The sequence below is a fragment of the Lampetra planeri genome, chromosome 30, assembly GCF_965212315.1.
Source record: "Lampetra planeri chromosome 30, kcLamPlan1.2.h2, whole genome shotgun sequence".
In the NCBI taxonomy this organism is placed as follows: domain Eukaryota; kingdom Metazoa; phylum Chordata; class Hyperoartia; order Petromyzontiformes; family Petromyzontidae; genus Lampetra; species Lampetra planeri.
The window spans coordinates 5,905,306-5,923,842 of record NC_136136.1 but is presented as its reverse complement, the minus strand read 5'-3'; the positions used below and the strand labels follow the sequence as shown (position 1 = coordinate 5,923,842).

Genomic DNA, 18,537 nt, shown 5'->3' with positions numbered 1-18,537 from the left:
CGGTGCGGACAAGTTCGTGTCGCAATTCTGTTGCTAAAACTGCTTCCCACACACGCTAGACGACGTCTGCGTCTCGTCCACCTTTTGCTCGCCTCTGACCCCGTTGATGCAACCCTCGGGAAGCAGTGAAAAGTCGGCACAAGTCTGCGCCGTACACCCCAGCGCCGGTCAACGGGACGTGTGCGCCCCTGGGTGAGCTCGTCCTAGAACGGCCAGTGGCGCTAGGCAAGAGCGTAGGCCTCGAACGCCCGCGTAGGCCGCAGCAATACAGTATTAGAATCTTTAATGTATGGAGATGACATTACGATTGCGATATTTTCTTCGTGCTGAGCTGTATTAGTGGTTACTAACAAAATACACGTTGTATAAACAGTAATGTATCCAATGCCCTTTTATAACAATTACTGTAGTGCAATTGAAATGCGATAATGGCTTGGTAAGATACTATTTTAAACTAAAGGCACCTTTCACAATCCACTGGCTGTAGCATAAACTTTAACCACCAGTCATTTATCATCATAATGCCACGCATTGCCTTGTGGCAGTTGTGTCCATTGGTATCGCCCAAGCCCTGCAAGCTCAGCAGTGGGCATCTCAACCCAGCCAGCATTTAGGAAAGTTTCTGATTTGAAACTAAAATTTTGATTATTTTTTTGTTTGCAAGAGCTAGAAAGCCACGTAATGAAGGCACTTTTGGCGTACGGTGACTCCGATTCGGACGCAGAGGAATATGATGCAGGTGAGTGTGGTAGGACATCAAAGCACGCGCAGAAGGCGTCATCAAGTCCTCAAGTCATTGCTGAGAGCACATCCCACGGCGGTGAGGGTGTCATTGCCACGAAAAGTGGAACTGCCAGCAGCAGCAGCAACATCAGCTGGTTGGGACTGACCCCTCTCAGCACTGTGAACACCTGGGCACAGCACATTGAGGCACCCAAGCCCTGGACCTCATCTCCGACTCCTTGGCCACTTTTTGCAAAAAAGCAGGCAACTTCTGAGCAGAGAACCCATGGGTCGGAGCACTCCTTCAAGGGGAAAACCATCAATGTTGGCCCTCTCAGGCCATACGTACCAAAGAGACAAAGGCTCAGCGAGCAGGACACGCGGCCACCTGAATTGCCTTCGCCCGGAGCCTCGCCACTTTTCGGGGCAATTAGACCGTACGTGTCGAAAAGACAGAGATGTGGAGATGCTGGTGACGCTGCAGACCATGGGGGTGGTTCTCAAGATGGAAACACCGGTGGTGATGGTGGTGGTATTGGTATTGGCCAAGGTGAGTTCGGTGGAATTGACGGCGGACGAGCCCAAAAGACGAGCAGTGGTGCAGCTGACCACAGAGCACTCATCAGGGGCATCTCGCCAGTGGTTGCCCCTTACCTGGACTGCAAGTATTCGGGCACGCAGTTGACAAGCCGGATCTACATGGAGCTGGCCGGCCACGGTGGGGCGGTGAATGCCCTTCGTTGGTGCCCAGTAAGGACCCAGAGCCACCTGCTGTTGACCGCCTCCATGGACAAAACTGTCAAGGTGTTTCACGCAGTAATCCATCGCTGTGCACGATACATTTGAAGGCTTTGAATTGGACCCTCCCCCCCGTGTATATAGGGGCCGTCCATAAATGACGTCACGCACCTAGGTGGGGGGGGGGGTCAGACGTTTGGGACGATGTGTGACGAGGGGGAGGGGGGTTGAGAAATGTGCCGTCACATCAAAATGCGCAACTTTAAATAAATATAGACAACACGTTCTACTTAACTAAATGGACTTTCTAATAAATAAAAATCTACAACATCAAAGTGCAGCGCCATATTAAATACGCACTACAATGACAATAGTTTAAAGCGATTTGAAGCATTTTGGGGGGGGGGGGCAGAGCTTTGTGACGTCATTTGAGGGGGGGGTCTGACTTTTTGTGACGTCGTATGACGAAGGGGGGGGGGGTCAAAAAATCGTCGCGTGACGTCATTTATGGACGGTCCCATACGCCTGTGACCAACAGATCGCTGAAATTAGTCCGATCTCATTAGGTTTGTTGTACTACCATGCACCAGCGTCTCTAGACCGCACTTGTCAGCGCAAGTTGGTGATATCAGGACGCATACACATAGGAGAATTGAAGTCCAGTACAACAATTTATTTATTTTCTCCAATGCCCATATGCATATCAATAGCTCAGTGGGCCTTAGCTGGTAAAATAAAAAAAATAGTTTAGTTTCTGTAGCCTCAAAATATTTATGTCTAAAATGTTTTTAAATCCTTTTACCGTTTTCGACGTTTACCACCAGATGGCGGTGCAAATGCGTTTAATTGTGAATGCTGGAATGCTGTCGTTTGACGGAAGAGACTTCACAATGTCGCTTATGCAAACGTTATTCTGGTAGGAACCTCCTGGTTACACCAGCCCACAGGGGATTATTGTGTCCGTCCGTCGTGCATCAAAAAATGGGAGGGGTTGGGGCTGGGTGGAGAGGGGAGGGTGGGGAGGGGCTGGGTGGGGAGGGAGGGGCTGGGTGAGGGGTGGGAGGGGTGGGGCTGGGTGGGGAGGGGCTGGTCACCCCGTGGAGCCCTTATAAAATCAACGTTTAACCTACTCACGCCGGCTTGTGCCCGCCGTCACAGTCGGGCATATTTGCGGAATACACCACGCCGCCGTTGACCCTGGCCATTGACCGAGCAACCCAACGTTCCTACCAGTTCCCTCCGCAGGAATGTGTTGCAGTACATGCTGAACATCACGCCAATCAGTAATTGCATCGCACGTTATTATTGATTAGACATTGAAACGAGTGTCTTTCATTGAGCACCAATTGACACCGTCTGCTGCAATCAGCCAATGCTCATCGAAAAGGTGGCCAGAATTCTGCGAATTAATTTAAGCAAATTATTGTGCACAAGTGCGAGTACAAAAACAATTCAACACTTTCGTCCATAAAACTACCTTAAATGGTGGCGACGTTTTGGGCAATATTCCTGCTTCATAGAACATCGGGGTCAGAGAGATGGGCTATGAAGATGGATGATTGCACAAAATATCATCAAGTACATATGCGTTTACCCATTTAAGGGTTAAGGCAGTGTTTTTGACTCATGTGTTGAGTTTTTTTTGTTCCAAGTTGATTTAGGTGATTGAAAAAGTACACAAAAAAGATTTCGTGAACAGGGTAGTTTGCTCCATACTGCCTTTTTCCAAGACCTAATTCCACGTTTAAATGACAATTTTTACTAATGTAAATATTCAACCCGCTTGGCTCTTTAGCTGACTTAACAAACGCTCATGTTTGATGTAGTCAAATGGCACCTGTGATGTCGACCGTCTTATATAATACAATTTACATAAGGTGCGCAAACCTGGCCATTGTAATTGGATGGAGCCAGCTTGCTATGCCACTTTTCAGTGGCTCACCGGTTGCCAAGGGAGAAACGCATTAATCTGTGTTAGCTTCAATTTAACTACTTTCTGTGCAAACGCAGTGGCAATTAAAAAGAAGCGTGCGGTGCAAATTGGACACGCGACGAATGACATTTTGAGAGTTTCATGTTATTCTCTGTTTAATTACCTCCGGATATGCCTCGACAGTGACTCTTGGCAGGGGGCCAGTATATTATGTACGCATCCCAATGTGCTCTTTGATATTGAGTGGCTCCACACCTATCTGTTATTATTAGTATCACTCCATAGCACCTCAAATAAGTACCTGGTGTGGTGTGTAATCATTGCCACTGGGGAGACAAAGGCGGTCGGGTGTCGTACTGGCCATCAAACCCCTCGTTTGCCGTTCCGGCCTTCATAGGTGCTCGCTAACAGCACTTGCCCGAACAGTCTGTTAAGGCTATATGGGGGATCGTTGTATTTATCTTTGTCTTTTGTTTTTGGGGTGGTATAACGGTTAGCATGCTGTGCATTAACTCATTGGCTATAGTTGTGTAATGTCAGCGGAGCGGGAGACAAAGTTTTTTAGGAGCACCTTCTTTATTAACACCTTCACAGGTTCGCCCTCGCTCTCTCCCTAGTCGTCTAGCCTAGCCTTAACACAACCCTGACCGTGTAACACTGATGGCGCCGGCCAAGACAGCCAACAACTATCCGGCCGCGCAATATCTAGCAAAGACGGGAGCGATGAAGGCGGCGAAGACGACAGCGACGACGAGACGAGTTCACTCCCAGAACCGGCAGCCACGAGCTCCCGCTCTCAGCCGCTTTTATGCTACCCGGTGTGGCCTGGCTCCGCCCTGGCCGCGCCTCCCTTCTCGAACCCACTAGCAGGTTCCAGGGGCTTTTAGATAGGGTCTTCCATGACCCTTGCCCCAGTTCCTCCGCCCTGCCGACACAACAGTGTATATGCTCACGGCGTATGTACTGCTCGTCCACTGCAGTTGCCGTTTTTGGACAACATTCGGCGCTATTACACTACATCTGCATTCCTGGCCATGACTAACAACATTGGCAAGGGATATCTGGGCTGGTCCTGCCCTCACATCGGCTATAGAGGGATTCCTGGCCATGACTAACAACAGTGGCAAGGGATATGAGGACTGGTCCTACCCTCCCCACCCCTTTACCAACTCGAATTGACCATTCTGGTAAAGCTTGGGTCAAAACACCTTCATTAAAAACATGGCATGGGGAGGCCTTCATCCATTAGTGGTTTGAGAATGGCATGAACTTGGTTATTTTTATTTTATTATTTCCACCGAACCAGTTTGAATTTAATTTATATTTTTTACATTTTTATCGCTGTTACCAGACTCGGCTGGCAATTTGGATTTCGTTAATGCACATTTAACCGGGACAGAACTGAAAAGTCTCCTAAGGGGGTCTTGAAAAATGATCAGCAATGCATCATTTCCCATAACATGTATCGCAAAACTCGGCAACCACGACAAAAAATACAACCTACACGAAATATAGGTGTGGGATTGCGTGGTATGTGGGGTTGTGTACATAACGGCCCCTGTGCATAACGGCACCTGTTTTTAAACACTTGATTGAGGTGACATGACCGAGGTTGTGGTGTGGTGTGCACAGGTGTGGGATGGTGTGGGTCATGGGCTGTGCGTGCAGACCCTGCGGCACCACACTGCGGCGGTGCGCTCTGCACTCTGGATGCCGTGCGGTGGCCGTGTCCTCACCGGCGGGTTTGACTCTGCCACCTGCCTGAGCGACGTGGAGACTGGTGAATAATTATTCTTAGGTTTTTTCGGTAAAGTCACGTAGATAAAAAATTAAAATTAATAAAAGTTAAATTAAAATAAAATAAAAATCACGACGTTTCGGAGGCAACGCAAGCTTCCGTCTTCAGGTGGATCCGTCACAGCACGATAGCTGTATCAAGTGAGAGAAATTCCAAGAAAACAGTCCTTGTATATATTCTGATTGAGGGTGGGAGGAGCCAAGGTAGGCCCTGAATATTATTTTTGTGAGGTTCGGTGCAGCTGAAGCACGCTGTTCGGAATGAGCCTTTGTTGTGTACACTAGGTGCGGCTGATGTAAAGGTGCGTGGTGAATAATTACCGGCTCGCCTGATAATTAGGTTGAGAATTCCCTGTGCCACAAGGCAGACTAATTTACTTGTGCTTTAAAAGGAAAATAAAAATATGGACTAGATAATAAAACGTTTGTATCTATTTCCAGATGTAATACATTTGCATAGAACATTTATAAACAGATTCTTCCATTTGGTCCTGAGCAGCGTGTACTCAGAAATGGTTCAAAGTTGCTTTGAAGGTCTTGTGATTAGAAATTTGGGATATGTTTTTCAAGGTATAATGACTATGCACCTCATTTCATATTGTTGCTCCGGGCATTCATAATTGCACTGTTTACTTTTGTTTTCACAAAATTCAATCACGCTCTGTGCTCCGTTGTGTTTCGTAGGTCAGGTGATGGCCAGGATTGACCATGGCTCGCAAATCATGTGTTTGGCCTTGCACCCCTGCCAGCCGAACCTGTTTATCTCAGGAGGCTTCAGCTCTGCAGCAAAAGCCTGGGACTTAAGGACCTGCAAGGTACTGGCAGATCCCATCCCATGTTTCATTGCATATGCACACTAAGCATGGGTTTGAGTCATACTTTTTGAACCCAGTATTTTTTTATCCCTCTTCTTCCTTATCACAAGGGCACATGTGTCTGTTTATTTTTTATCTTTGGCTTTTTCATTCATTCCTCTTAAATTGTCAATACTATTTGCAAGTCAATTTCAATATTTTCCAAATCATTGTTGTTCCTCTACTTCCAATTCCCTGCTTCGCTTTATCCAATCTCAAAGATCAATAATGGCATTAATGCTTTGCAAAACACAATTAAATACCGGTCCATCTTCGTTGCATTCGCTAGCCTCCATTGAATAAAAATGACAATACAGTCACTTCTATTTTAACATTCCGGGATTTTGGTGGTGGCTGCAGAGTTGAGATAACCACACAATTAAGCTGGTGCGTCGAGGTTACGTGTGGGCCAGCGTTGGGATCCACGCTCTGTGAGAAAATTAATCTCCCGAATTTCATCAGTAGTCTCGGCGGGCTGGAGAGTTGTGGAGAGGGCTTTGGGAATACATAAGAACAATCCGTAATTGTTGCAAGGTGAGAATAGTTTTTTTTGTCCCAGAACATACTTTAGCTGATTAACATAATCAAGATGATTTTCAATTACTAAAATAATAAAATAGGTCAGAGTGAATGTCATTTGGATTCTCCAGAGGTTGTCTCAGCTGCCTTTTTTAAGTTGCAGGGTAAGTGTCCTTGCAAACCCATGAAAGATATACATTTAGGAGAGCACATTTAATGGCTTATTTCCCATTGTCCAAAAGTTTGGAGTAGAGTTGCCCTTTTTATCCTTTCACGTCAACCCCAATATCAGCCAGGTTTGTTTGGTTGAGTGATCTAGAAAATGTTTCCGCACCCAGCACACCACAGCCAGTATTCCTCTCTCTCCTTGTCTGCGTCTACCAGAAACGTGCCACCTACTCCAGTTTACCAGCAAAAATAATCGATGAGAGATTAATCCCGGGGCTATACGTACTGTGTACTCTTTGACAAAATGCTGACGACCGCTGCTGTTGATGTGTTTCACTCATAGGCACTACGCGAGTTCCGCGCGCCCTGCCAGCAGGTGCTAGCCATGCTGTTTCTGCGCGGAGGCGACGAGTTCATCTCCAGCACGGACGCTGTCAGCCGCGACTCGCCTGACCGTACGCTCCTCGCCTGGGATCTCGGCACAGGCGCGCGCATCTCTAACCAGATCTTCCACGTGCGTGCCCTTCACCGTACCTCATTACACCTGATGCACTCGATATAACAGCGGTGTATATATATGCAAGCGGTTTTTATTTTCAGCTTTCATGATGAAATCGTCTAAAATTTCCCCCAATCTCATCAGACCTTGGAAGCTAAGCAGCTTTTATTTTTTTTTTTATTTGCACCTGTATACCCAGGAAAGCCTCACTTTCGCAAGGTCTTGCTAAGTTTCTGCAGTCGGGGATGATGATTGATACGTACATTCAAGTTGAGTCATTTGCGGGTAATTTTTTTTTTATTTGGAAATTTGGACCATGACACCGGCACAAAATGGCCCATTCTTGCAAATGACAGCACAGGACCGATTATGTCCACCGTGAATCAGACACTGCGTATATTTATGAATACACTCGCAGTATGAATCAGGTTTGCCACTGGATTTGAACCATGAACCTGCAACAATGTACTACCACTAGGCCACGTCAGCAGCTGGATAGTGCTGAGCTGGGTGACCACTCTCTGCATCAGGTGGTTATAGGCTGCCAGGCTATGTGGCTAGCAGCAGAAGGTAGGGCAGCAAAATCGAACGTTGTACTGCACTCCTGTTCTCCCTACCTTCACTCGCCCTTCACTGACCAGTGTGGTGACGTAAACACGATCCTTACGCTCGCGATATTTCCATCAATCACATGTGCAAGAATGAATTATTATTTAAATTCATATATGTTACATGTGATTAACTCACGTGATTTGAAACAATGCTTTAAAAAAATTTGTTTCCTGAATTTAATCGTGAGTGGGAAATTGTGACAGTTTATTTTTCTCGTTTGCCCATCTTCTCCATTCAATTACAGATTGAGTGTCAATTGGTGCACATTAATGATATGTTTAAATGTTCAGCTGCAACAGTGGTGGGCCTAAGGATTGGACTTGAAAATTCAGCACTTGGGTGTCAGTCAGTCTTTAGATTTTTACTGCCTCCGAGAAATCCACACAGGGCAGCATTGCTGCGCATGCTGTACATCAGAGAACGGACTGTATAATAAGCTCTAACATCAGAAAGTAAAGGTTTTGTATATTGATGTCATCTCTAATTTTAAATCGATCTGAAAATAAACAAGCACATTATTTGATGATGCCGCTGCCTTGGCAGTGGTGCACACGCACACATTAACCCAAAAAATCAACACATTTGTTAATAACACTGTGGCCTTAAAAGGGAAAAAAATGTAATCGGCATTATAGCACATAACGATTTGAAGGCATTGCTATTGATGAATGTATTGAGATTGTTTTACATAAATAATTAATCAACTATGATCAAGGTCTTTGTATGGTTGTATAGCTGGCCCGCGCAATAGAGGCACGGAGACCGAGTAAGATTTAAATGAGGTGAATAACAGGAATACGCTGTCCACCCTGCTTTACCAAACACTGTTGTCATGACACCTCGGGCCGATGCTAATTAGAATGAAGAGTCACCAGGGAGGGCATTTGTCTCTCTAGATGAGTTTAACCAAGCTATATATATATATACCTTCTATCTCCATGACCCTTTTTCTGGTATTAAGATGATAAAAAAATAAGTGAGGCTTTTACCCTTTATGACAAAACGGGTCCAGCATATAAAACTACTTAACCCAATATATGAATGCTTTGGAATTTGCAGCGCCCTTTTGCCGTTCGCCTTTCGGGGCTCTTAGGTCTAGCAACCGGTGAGACAAAGCCATCAAGGAGGCTGCCTCTGGTGTAGGCCAATCAATTGCGAGGACAATATACATTATCAAAGCATAGTTGTTTGTATGTTTACCAAAGGTACGGGTGGTTAATGCAGACTTTAGATGCCTTATAATTTGCTGTTTAACATCTTAACACCTATATTTTTGCCAGAAAGGGTAAAGCCTTTTTAAAAATCATTATATAAGCCTTCTATTGAAAAAAGCCTGTTATTCTGCAAACATTCATGAGCTTAACCTGAAGTTAATCAATAATGGTAGTGTGCAATGGTTGACTGTCACATGACTTATTGGTGTGTGGAGTGGGGGGCTTGCCCTAGCTCGTATGATTGAGAAGGCCTTCCGTATATATGAGGATAACATTTCACTGCTATTTTTCCATCTTAAAATGTATGTAGCTGTAAATCCATCAAAAGATGAATGTAGTTTCATCGAGGATTTATAGCTGTTGAGGCAGCCCCGTCGTGCAAATACTTTAATAACGTGTCAAAATGTAATAAGAATTTTTCCATTAAATGTTGATGTAAGCACTTAACCCTTCATACATGTAATTGAATTTATTATATTATCCATTTTGTTAATTATATATGCAGTTGATGTTCCATTTTCAATGAATTGATTATATTGATTGTCGACCTCTAAGGAAAAAAAATCACTTTTTTTTTAATTCTAATCATAGGCCAAAATATCAGCGTTAGCTGTTCAAATGGGCATTGTAAACGATGCAAATGTTATTGTTGATCCATTAACACAATATACATTGCTGTTATAGAGTGCTCTTCAGGAAGACCATTACAAGGAACTTTACAATCCAATAGAATCTCGAAAAATGCCAGTGGCCAATCAGTCCAACTCATGGATAAGCTAACTCAAACATCCATAATAGAGGTGTTTTTAAAACAGGTGGACATCTCCATAAATCTGGCTGTTGCCTGATGAAGCTAGTTGTAATTACTGGCGAAACGTCATACTCAGATTGTCAATGTTGTGGCTTGGCTCTCCAACACACGGTGTGCTGTACTAGTGACGAATTGGCACGTTCTGTTTACGTGACAACCCTTACTAGTTGGCTGTGTTGGGTGGTGGCGGGTTTTAACGACACATTTATATATTTACGCGATCTAACCCAAAAACACCTCTATTATGGATGATATTGGTCGCGAAAACCTACGTGTTTAACCAACTCAAACATGTTTAAATACAATTATTTAAAAGATGTGTTTGTGTCAGCATTTCTGTCCCAGCAATCCTGATGTGATCTGGAACAGAGTTCCAGAGGCAGGCGAGCGCCTCCGATTAGCACGCTTGACGACGTATGTGTGACAGAAGTTCAACATACACACAGCTCACTTTCTGACGTGTCTGTGGCTTTCGATTTAAAGCTTTCGTGACTGCAGGGATTCATCTTCTTGGTTCTTTCGGTAAAGTCACGTAGAAGGAAAATAATAAAATAATAAAATAATAAAAATAAAACATAATAAAATAATTCTCACGACGTTTCGGCCACAACGCAAGCAGCCGTCTTCAGGTGGAGAACAGGTCTGTCGAGAAGGCAGAGTCATTCAGCCGTGGATAACACTGGTCAACACACTTTTTCTGGCATAAGGTATTTCAACGGTTTTAAGGTAATTTTGGGGTGCTGATTCCAAATCTGGCATCAGATTTTGTCTATCACACCAGGTTTTCGAGATATAAAATATTGCATTTTCAATAAAAACTGCAGAAGAAAAAAATTAAATAAATGTGAATATCTACATAAAATGATAATATAAACACACTATCCTAAAAATACAGCACCATATTTTAACACTAAAGCAGTCACTGACTCGCAACAACTTGCAATCATAAGTGACAGAATTAATTTCGGGTAAAATCAATGAAAATGGGTTATGCCGATAGCATAAAAATGAGATGTGATTGAGCAAATCTGAGATCAGATTTGGAATCAGCACCCTGAAATTAGTCTAAAACAGCTGCAAAAGTCCAGGCGAGAATTTATTTATTTTTTTGTTGACCAGTGTAATCAATAATGAACTGTAGGTAGAATGCACAATTTCAACATCAATGCTGCATTTTGCAGGAAGCCAGTGCAATGATCAAAGAGCCGGAGTAATGTGTTGGCATCTCTTGTTGTTAAGAATGGTGATGTTTCCTGAACTATCCCCCCCCCACCTTACCCCTGGCCTGGCCTGTGTGGACAGGGGTTAGGTGAACATCTGTGAAAAAAGCAACTTCATAGCTCATGGGATCCATCCAGTATAAATACATATTTTGATTCTGACAGGAAAGATACACGTGTCCCAGCCTCTGCCTCCACCCGCGCGAGCCGGTGTTTGCGGCGCAAACCAACGGCAACTACATCGCGGTGTTCTCCGCGCAGCGACCGTACAGCATGGACAAGAAGAAGCGCTTCGAAGGCCACACGGTTAGTTCTCTGGCTGGGGTGTGGGGGTCGTAGGTCAAAGGGCAAGGTGAATTTGGCGAAAGGGACATCGGTGTTCCTTGCGAGTCTCTTTTCTGCGTGAAGACATTTCTACTGCGTTGCTGTAATTTGTATGATTGTGTTAAGTGCGTTTGGTGAATTGTCACGCTACGCTGGCTGCAATTTAATTCTGCAATTGATTATTCTGGTGTCGTCTTTACTCTCTCATTTATATCATCGCCCATATTCTTTTTCTCATTTGACTTTTTTATGCCATTAGCCAATATGTTTAATTTACATATCACACTATTTGCATACAATTTGCATAAGTATTGTACAAATTACACACAACATCAAGATGCATGTATCAATCGACCATAGGCATTTACATATACCAAATAAACGACAATTCACCAGAAATCACCAATTAATGAAGATAACCAACTGTATTTTTTTATCACCCAATTCATTCATAAATGAATAAAAAAACTAATTTCAGACTCGGTCAATATCACAACAAGCCCGGTAATAATCCCCTGCTTAGTATTCCAACGCTACCTCGGCCACGTCTTTTCTAATAATTTGCTGGCAATTTGGTGTCAAGGATGCATACTTGCCATGCTTGGCTTAACATATTAGCAAGCCGGCTGAGCAGGTATTTACATTTTAATTGAACTGGACAGGTCTTTAGCGCGGGCCAGGATGCAGCCGCACAAACTGATAAATACTCGATGGCAGGCGTGGGACGTGCGGCCTCTTATCTTTAATGAGAATCATTCTCGCCAGAAATGAGTAAGAGTGATTGACGAGGCCCAGGTGCGCTGGAGGTAGTTATCGCGCGATGGGCTGTCACCCAGCGCTGTCATGTTGCCGTTGTCACGGTCAGCCACTTTTAATGGATTGCACAGTCTGCCTTTAAACCATCGCTTTGGGAATATTCTTTAAGGACCTCTTTGCCTCTGTCGGTGACCATAACAACTTATATTTTTCCCGCGTTTTGTTTTTTGTTTACGTAAAACTTCAGTACTTGTGCGTGTACAGTAATAGCTCGATGTACGAAGTCTATGGGTTCCTTGAGCTTCGCCCGGATAATGAAACTTCGTATATTGAATAACTTATAACATTAGTACATGAGGATGCGTTCCCACTCTTAGTAACTTACAATTTCACACTATAAACCCTTCATAACTTACCATTCATATTATAAATAAAGATAATTTACATTGAAAGTAATATTATATTTCATACTCTACATGATTAAAATGAAATAAAAAACTGACAAATAAAAGAAACATTGTGGAGAAACATAATTATATTCTTAATTATAGAGCACTATAGATCTGGTCCTGCCAACCCAGACTGACCTGCATGACGGTTGAACAACCCCCGTAACCAACATGGCTTGGGGTGATGGTGGCCTTCATCCATTAGTGGATTGACAAAGGGCTGTATATTTTCTCTGATGTGTTTCGGATTTTTCCTGAATGTCTGAGAGACACATGAGACATCGTACTGAATAACGCATGGTATAACCCAATAGCAGAATCAGATTATTTATTTCCACTGGAGGAATCTGAAGAGCTCTTTTTTCTGGAGATGTTCAAGTACAGCATAGAGCTACACAGCGGAAAAACTGCAGCAACTTTTTATTTCGATGTTAGTGTTTATGAAGAAGAATTTAGTTTGTTTGTTATGATTTATACGTGCACAACAGTAAACCAGCAACCAAACAAATTAAAAACAGACGCACACGCCACGCAGAATCGGCATTTGCACGCATTAGGTCAACCGCAGCACCACTAAGGCGTAGAGTGGTGGGTGTTGCTGGGGGAGGTTTAATTTTCACGAGGTTGATGGGGTTGGGTCTGAACGTTTTTTAACGCACATGGTTGAGTACAGAAAGGGGGCGGGGGGGGTTGGGGGGGGGTGCAGGTTGAGAAGACGGTGGGAGGCGGAGAGCGAAGCGCACAAGATAGCCCTTGTACACCCCTCGCCCGCGCGGGGACACGGGAGACGCTCGGAAACTCGGAAGCTCTCGTGAGCCGCGCGATGAGCCCCGTGATTAAGAAAGCCGCCACTGCCATTAGCGTGACGGATGGGCGCGACAGGGACTTTGGGTGCTCGGTTATTCTGGCTACCGTCGTGATTGATGGCTCCCTTCGTACGCAAGAGAACAGTTCTGTGTCATCCTCCCAGGCTCTCTGGCTCGCTCCGACTCCCCCCGCCCTACCCTCGCCCGCCTCCGCCGCAGAGTCCCGCTTGCCTAATTGTGTTACCCCCTGCAGTGAAATGTAATATGTAAAATAAGAATTGTAAATGCACACGAAAATATACAATTGTTTTTTTGTTGTCGCTGCTGATGCTGCTGCTGCACGCGCCACTTTACTTCTGTTGTAGGCTGCTAGAGAAGTGTTGCGATGATCCGAATGGTTTAAGCGGTTCCGAGAATTGCGAGGGTCGTTGCCATTCAAGGGTGGCTCCACATTTTAGTGGAGCTGAAAAAGAGGATTACGCGCTCATCCAAAAGGAAATTAAATATTCATTAAAGTCTTGCACTTGGCTTGGGGGAAATAGATTTTGCCCTTTGAAAAATAAGCCTTTTAAGAGAATTAAATTGTGGCTTGGTAGACTTTTGAAATATAAATACACAGTGTGACCCAAAAGTCAGGGCACAATCGAGTTATTTTATTTCTTTTAATGCTGGCATTAAAACATTTAATTGTTTAAGTTAATATTTGATCTATTATCATTATTAACATATACATATATATATTTCTTCCTTTTCAGGTGACATTTACAAATGGAATTTTAAGTGACTAATGACCAACGAGTTCAATCCGTTTTTATGTATGCAAAAGAAGGCAGCTGTAATCTTTTTTTAAGTCCTGCATTTATGTCAAAAGAGAATTCATGCATGCATTAATGTTCATGGAAGGCAGCTTGAATATTTGTTAAAATAAATGAAATCGCTTTATGTGAGTTGTTAAAATAAACATAATTACCCTATGTCCTCACTTTCGGACCACTGTGTATATATAGTCACGTGTTATAATTTTCCACTTGTTCATGATACCTAAAGAACTAGGCAAGGGCCAAAGTTCTTACAATGTTACCACAAATTAAATTGCTGATTGCTTGACATAAATGTGAAATGGACCAAAAAATGTAATTCATTCATCCAAATTATAGCAGCGTGCAACAATTCTTGGGTGTTGCCTTCGTCTATACGGTTAGAGTAATGGACTTGCAGTCGAGAGGTTGTCGGTTCGATTCACTCTCCCGCCGTGGCAGTTGAAACAATCCCCAAATATCTTAAATGTCTGTCCGCCTCAGAGGTCGCAACCGGGTACCCGATACCCGTACCCTACCCGTACCCGGCCGGGTACGGGTACGGCCGGGTACGGGTACCCATTTGCGACCCTGGTGCGGCCGGGTACGGGTAGACCGTGAGTCACTGGTGAGTAACCGTTTGTCACTCATTTCCCAACGTCTTGTCTCTTCTCACAATTCAAGTTCCTAGAATCAACCCACCCGCGCCTGCAACATGGCTTCATCCCAGAGGTCGCAATCAGGTACCCGATACCCGTACCCTACCCGTACCCGGCCGGGTACGGGTAGGGTACGGGTACGGCCGGGTACGGGTACCCGTTTGCGGCCCTGGTGCGGCCGGGTACGGGTACGGGTAAGGAATCAAAACCCGTTTGTGACCTCTGGTCCACCTTGAAGTATAAATAGATTACACCACAGTCAGTGATAGCAGGTTGCTTGTGGTGGGGTAAACTGTGGGTACTCCCACCTTCCTCCACAATTCCTGGCCAGCATGGAAGGAGGCCATTCCGCCAGCAGTGGCATGAGCTAGTCATTGAAGAGTTGAACCTTTACGCATTCGTTTAGAAAGTATCGCGTACTGGGAATATTAAATGTGACGCCTTTGTTGGCTTCAATCTTGTGTTTGCGTTTCTGTTGAGTTTGGGGCCATATGAAATAAAATAAATAAAATAATTCAGTTGATTTCATTGGGCGTGCAGTCCCACACGAATGTAAAGGAAAACACCTCGAAGTGGTGGAATGTCTGAAAGTTGCCAATTGTATATTTGCCAACAGAGGCATTTGGTGTCGAATCTACGAATGAAATCTGTTTGGGTGGCACTGCGGCAGAGCACCCAACTAACTTCAGAAGGTCACGGGTGTCAAATTCTAGATGTGTGGCTCAACTCGTTCCATCATTCCTCCAGGGTGGATAAACTAGGTGCATAATGAATGAGCCTTTAGGAGCGTTATCACTTTCCCCCTGTTATGGATGGACAGACATATCTAATTGAATAACGCTTTCAACGTGAGAAAGTGTTACTAAAAAGACACGTTAAAACATTTGTCAATTAAAAGCAACACTTTGCGTCCTCCCCCCGGCGGGTTTTCTGGTCGCCCAGCGCGTTGTTCAGCGCGGCGTTCGACATTTGGCTCCATGCGCTTGGAGCTTCGGTAGCCGAAGGTGCTGCTCTCCAGCATGCGTTTGTCTTCGTCGGCACGATTTCATCGGCAGAGCAGACCTGAAGATGGAGCGAAGCGCGCGGACATCGAGCCGAACAACGACACGTGGGGCGCTACCCGAAATCACAGACCGCGGAGGCGCCACAACGCAACCGCGTAATCAAACATTTGCATTCTCGCCCGTCGCGTGCCAGGTGGAGGGCTACGGCGTGGCGTGCGAGTACTCTCGCGATGGCTCCCTGCTGGGCACGGGCAGCGCCGACGGTTCCGCTCGCTTCTACTGCCCACGCTCGGGGCGCCTGCTGGCGTCGCTGGCGGCGCACGCCGGCGGGCCCTGCCTGGGCGCCACCTTCCACCCCGTGCTGCCCCGCACGCTCGCCACCGCCGGATGGGATGGCGGTGTTCGCGTCTGGAACTGAGACGGTGGCGAGAGAGAGGGAGGGAGGCGGCCGGACGGATAGGCGGGGCAGCGGTGAATTCTTTATTTATTTGTTTGTTTTTATCCATGCGGAGCGCTGCCTGAGTGTTGTCCTCTTGCGCGGACCGTGGGTTTTTTTCCGACAACTACAAGCTCATCCTGTGTGTGAAATTGGCCGAACATCCCAATGCAGAACCCGACCTGAAGGAGAGTCCTGAGCCTCCGTGAGGCTGTTCTGGATAAAGAATTTGACACCTGTGACGATCTGAAGCTAGTTGGACGCTCTGCCATAGTACTACCCAACGAGATTTAATTTACAGCTCTGACACCAATTGCCTCTGTTGGCAAATATACAATTGGAAACTTTCAGACATTCCACCAGTTCGAGGTGTTTTCGTTTACATTCGTGTGGGACATCACGCCCGATTAATTCAACTTTTTTTACGGCTCCAAAGCTGAAACAAACAAAACGCAGGATTCATGCCAACGAAGCGTCACATTTAAATGTGCATAGTGCGCGATGCTTTGGAAAGAATGGGCAAAGGTGCAGACCTGCAATTTATTTCTCAATCCACCGCTGGTGGAAGAGCCTCCACCAGAGGGAGCTCTGGAAAGCTCCTTCTCGTTGGGCACTTTTGGCCTTCTGTGCCATGCTGCGGGAAGAGGTGGAAAGTGCCCACACGGATAAAGGCGGAACGGTGACGGCGCATACGAACGGGGCATGAAAGTGATGATGAGCAATCTGAGATCCTTGCGTTCACGATTTCCCGACTTTGTTGCATTTCAGAAGTAATCCTGATATGTTTACAAGCAATATCTGAACAAGTGTCTACAAGTGAAATGCAATCTTACATGTTGCCAATTTCATGAATAAACGTATTTAACTCATTATTTAAGGTTCTTTGTGAATTATGCGTGCTGACAAGCAGATCATTGATTAGATTATTATTGCTAAGATGTATTCCTGGATAGGTACATTTGCTACAAAAAGTAGCTTGTAATAAATGCTCCGACCATGTGCTAATCTGCAAGCTGAGTGAACAGATGGATGCTATTGTGTTGGATGCTGCTGGTTTAATGTTATTGTTTCACTGCTTTAGGATAACGATTGTGAAGCCGTTAGGGGATGGATGATGACAGAAGGATCGGCTGCACAGAATATGTGATGGTCTCCAAGGGTAGGTTTCTTACACCATGTATATTTCTGTGCACGTGACGATTATTTGAATCAGTCTTAGGCCTCCCCTAGGTCCATCAGCCTCAAATGAGTACCTGATGCAGTGTGTAAATATCGCCACTGTGGAGACAAAGGCGGCCGGGCGTGGTGCTGGCCACCCACCCCCTCGTGTGCTGTGCCAGCCTTCATATGTGCTCGCTAACAGCACTTGCCCCAACAGTCTGTTAAGGCTATGCGGGGGATCTTTGTCTTTGTTGCATAGCACTGTGCACAGTAGTTGGCACATTGCACTATGGAACATGGTGACCTCATTTTGATTCAACCTAATTATTTAGTGATGCTCCTGCTGCGTTGGCAGTGGTGCACAAGCGCAAAGAGCAAAAAACAACGAAACACATTTGTCACTAACACTGCCTTAAAATACAAAAAATATATAAATAATATGCGACATCCTATGAAGAAGGGCTGTTGCCCAAAACGTCATGCATGGTTCCCTTTTAAAGCAGTGTTATTGGCAAATGCTTTGTTTTCATTCCGGGGCTTGATTAGCATTTTTGGCTAATTATATCTGAACTTTCCTTGACCTCCCCCTGGGGGTCAACTTAAGGGAGGTGGCACAGTGGCCCAGCGGTAGCGTATTTGCCGCTTGTTGCAGAGGTTCAATTCTATAAATATTGTAAAGCTCATTGGACAGCCTGGGAACAAGCAACCGTGACCCATCATGAACAACGATCTCCAGCGACAGTGAGGGCAGCTGGAGCAGCACCAACCAACTCTTAAGAGCAGCCAGGGACGCTGAGTCCATGGGCATCCTGAAGTGCCATTCCGGACCGGTCTTAATACAGTAGAACCTCGGAGATCGAATGCACCAGAACTCGAACAAATCGGTGTTCGAACGATATTTCCGAAAAAATGTTGCCCCGGAAACCGAACGAAATTCGGAGGTCGAACGGGCAATCGCGACTTGAAAGAACCTGTACGGCTGAGACGCGTATGGCCAGCGTGCATGACGCTTGCCCAGACAAATGTTTTGCCGTGTGAGAGGCTCAGTTAACACGTA

The 18,537-nt window shown here is 45.2% G+C and overlaps 1 protein-coding gene across 1 annotated transcript; it reads left to right on the top strand.

Annotated features, from left to right (window-relative positions):
• Positions 1-107: 107 nt before the first annotated feature.
• WDR25 (WD repeat domain 25) lies at positions 108-17,191 on the top strand. Its single transcript, XM_078608543.1, has 7 exons — positions 108-192; positions 665-1,527; positions 5,027-5,174; positions 5,876-6,006; positions 7,076-7,246; positions 11,254-11,394; positions 16,077-17,191. Exons 2-7 carry the CDS (start codon positions 682-684, stop codon positions 16,299-16,301), a joined length of 1,662 nt encoding a protein of 553 aa, XP_078464669.1. The 5' UTR covers positions 108-192; positions 665-681; the 3' UTR covers positions 16,302-17,191.
• The last annotated feature ends 1,346 nt before the right edge of the window (positions 17,192-18,537 follow it).

Excerpts from the sequence above, each read along its gene's own strand:
- WDR25 (XM_078608543.1), top strand. The coding sequence starts at position 682 with ATGAAGGCACTTTTGGCGTACGGTGACTCCGATTCGGACGCAGAGGAA. Across the intron at positions 5,175-5,875 it reads CCTGAGCGACGTGGAGACTG|GTCAGGTGATGGCCAGGATT; the intron begins GTGAATAATTAT and ends TGTGTTTCGTAG. Across the intron at positions 7,247-11,253 it reads TCTCTAACCAGATCTTCCAC|GAAAGATACACGTGTCCCAG; the intron begins GTGCGTGCCCTT and ends TGATTCTGACAG.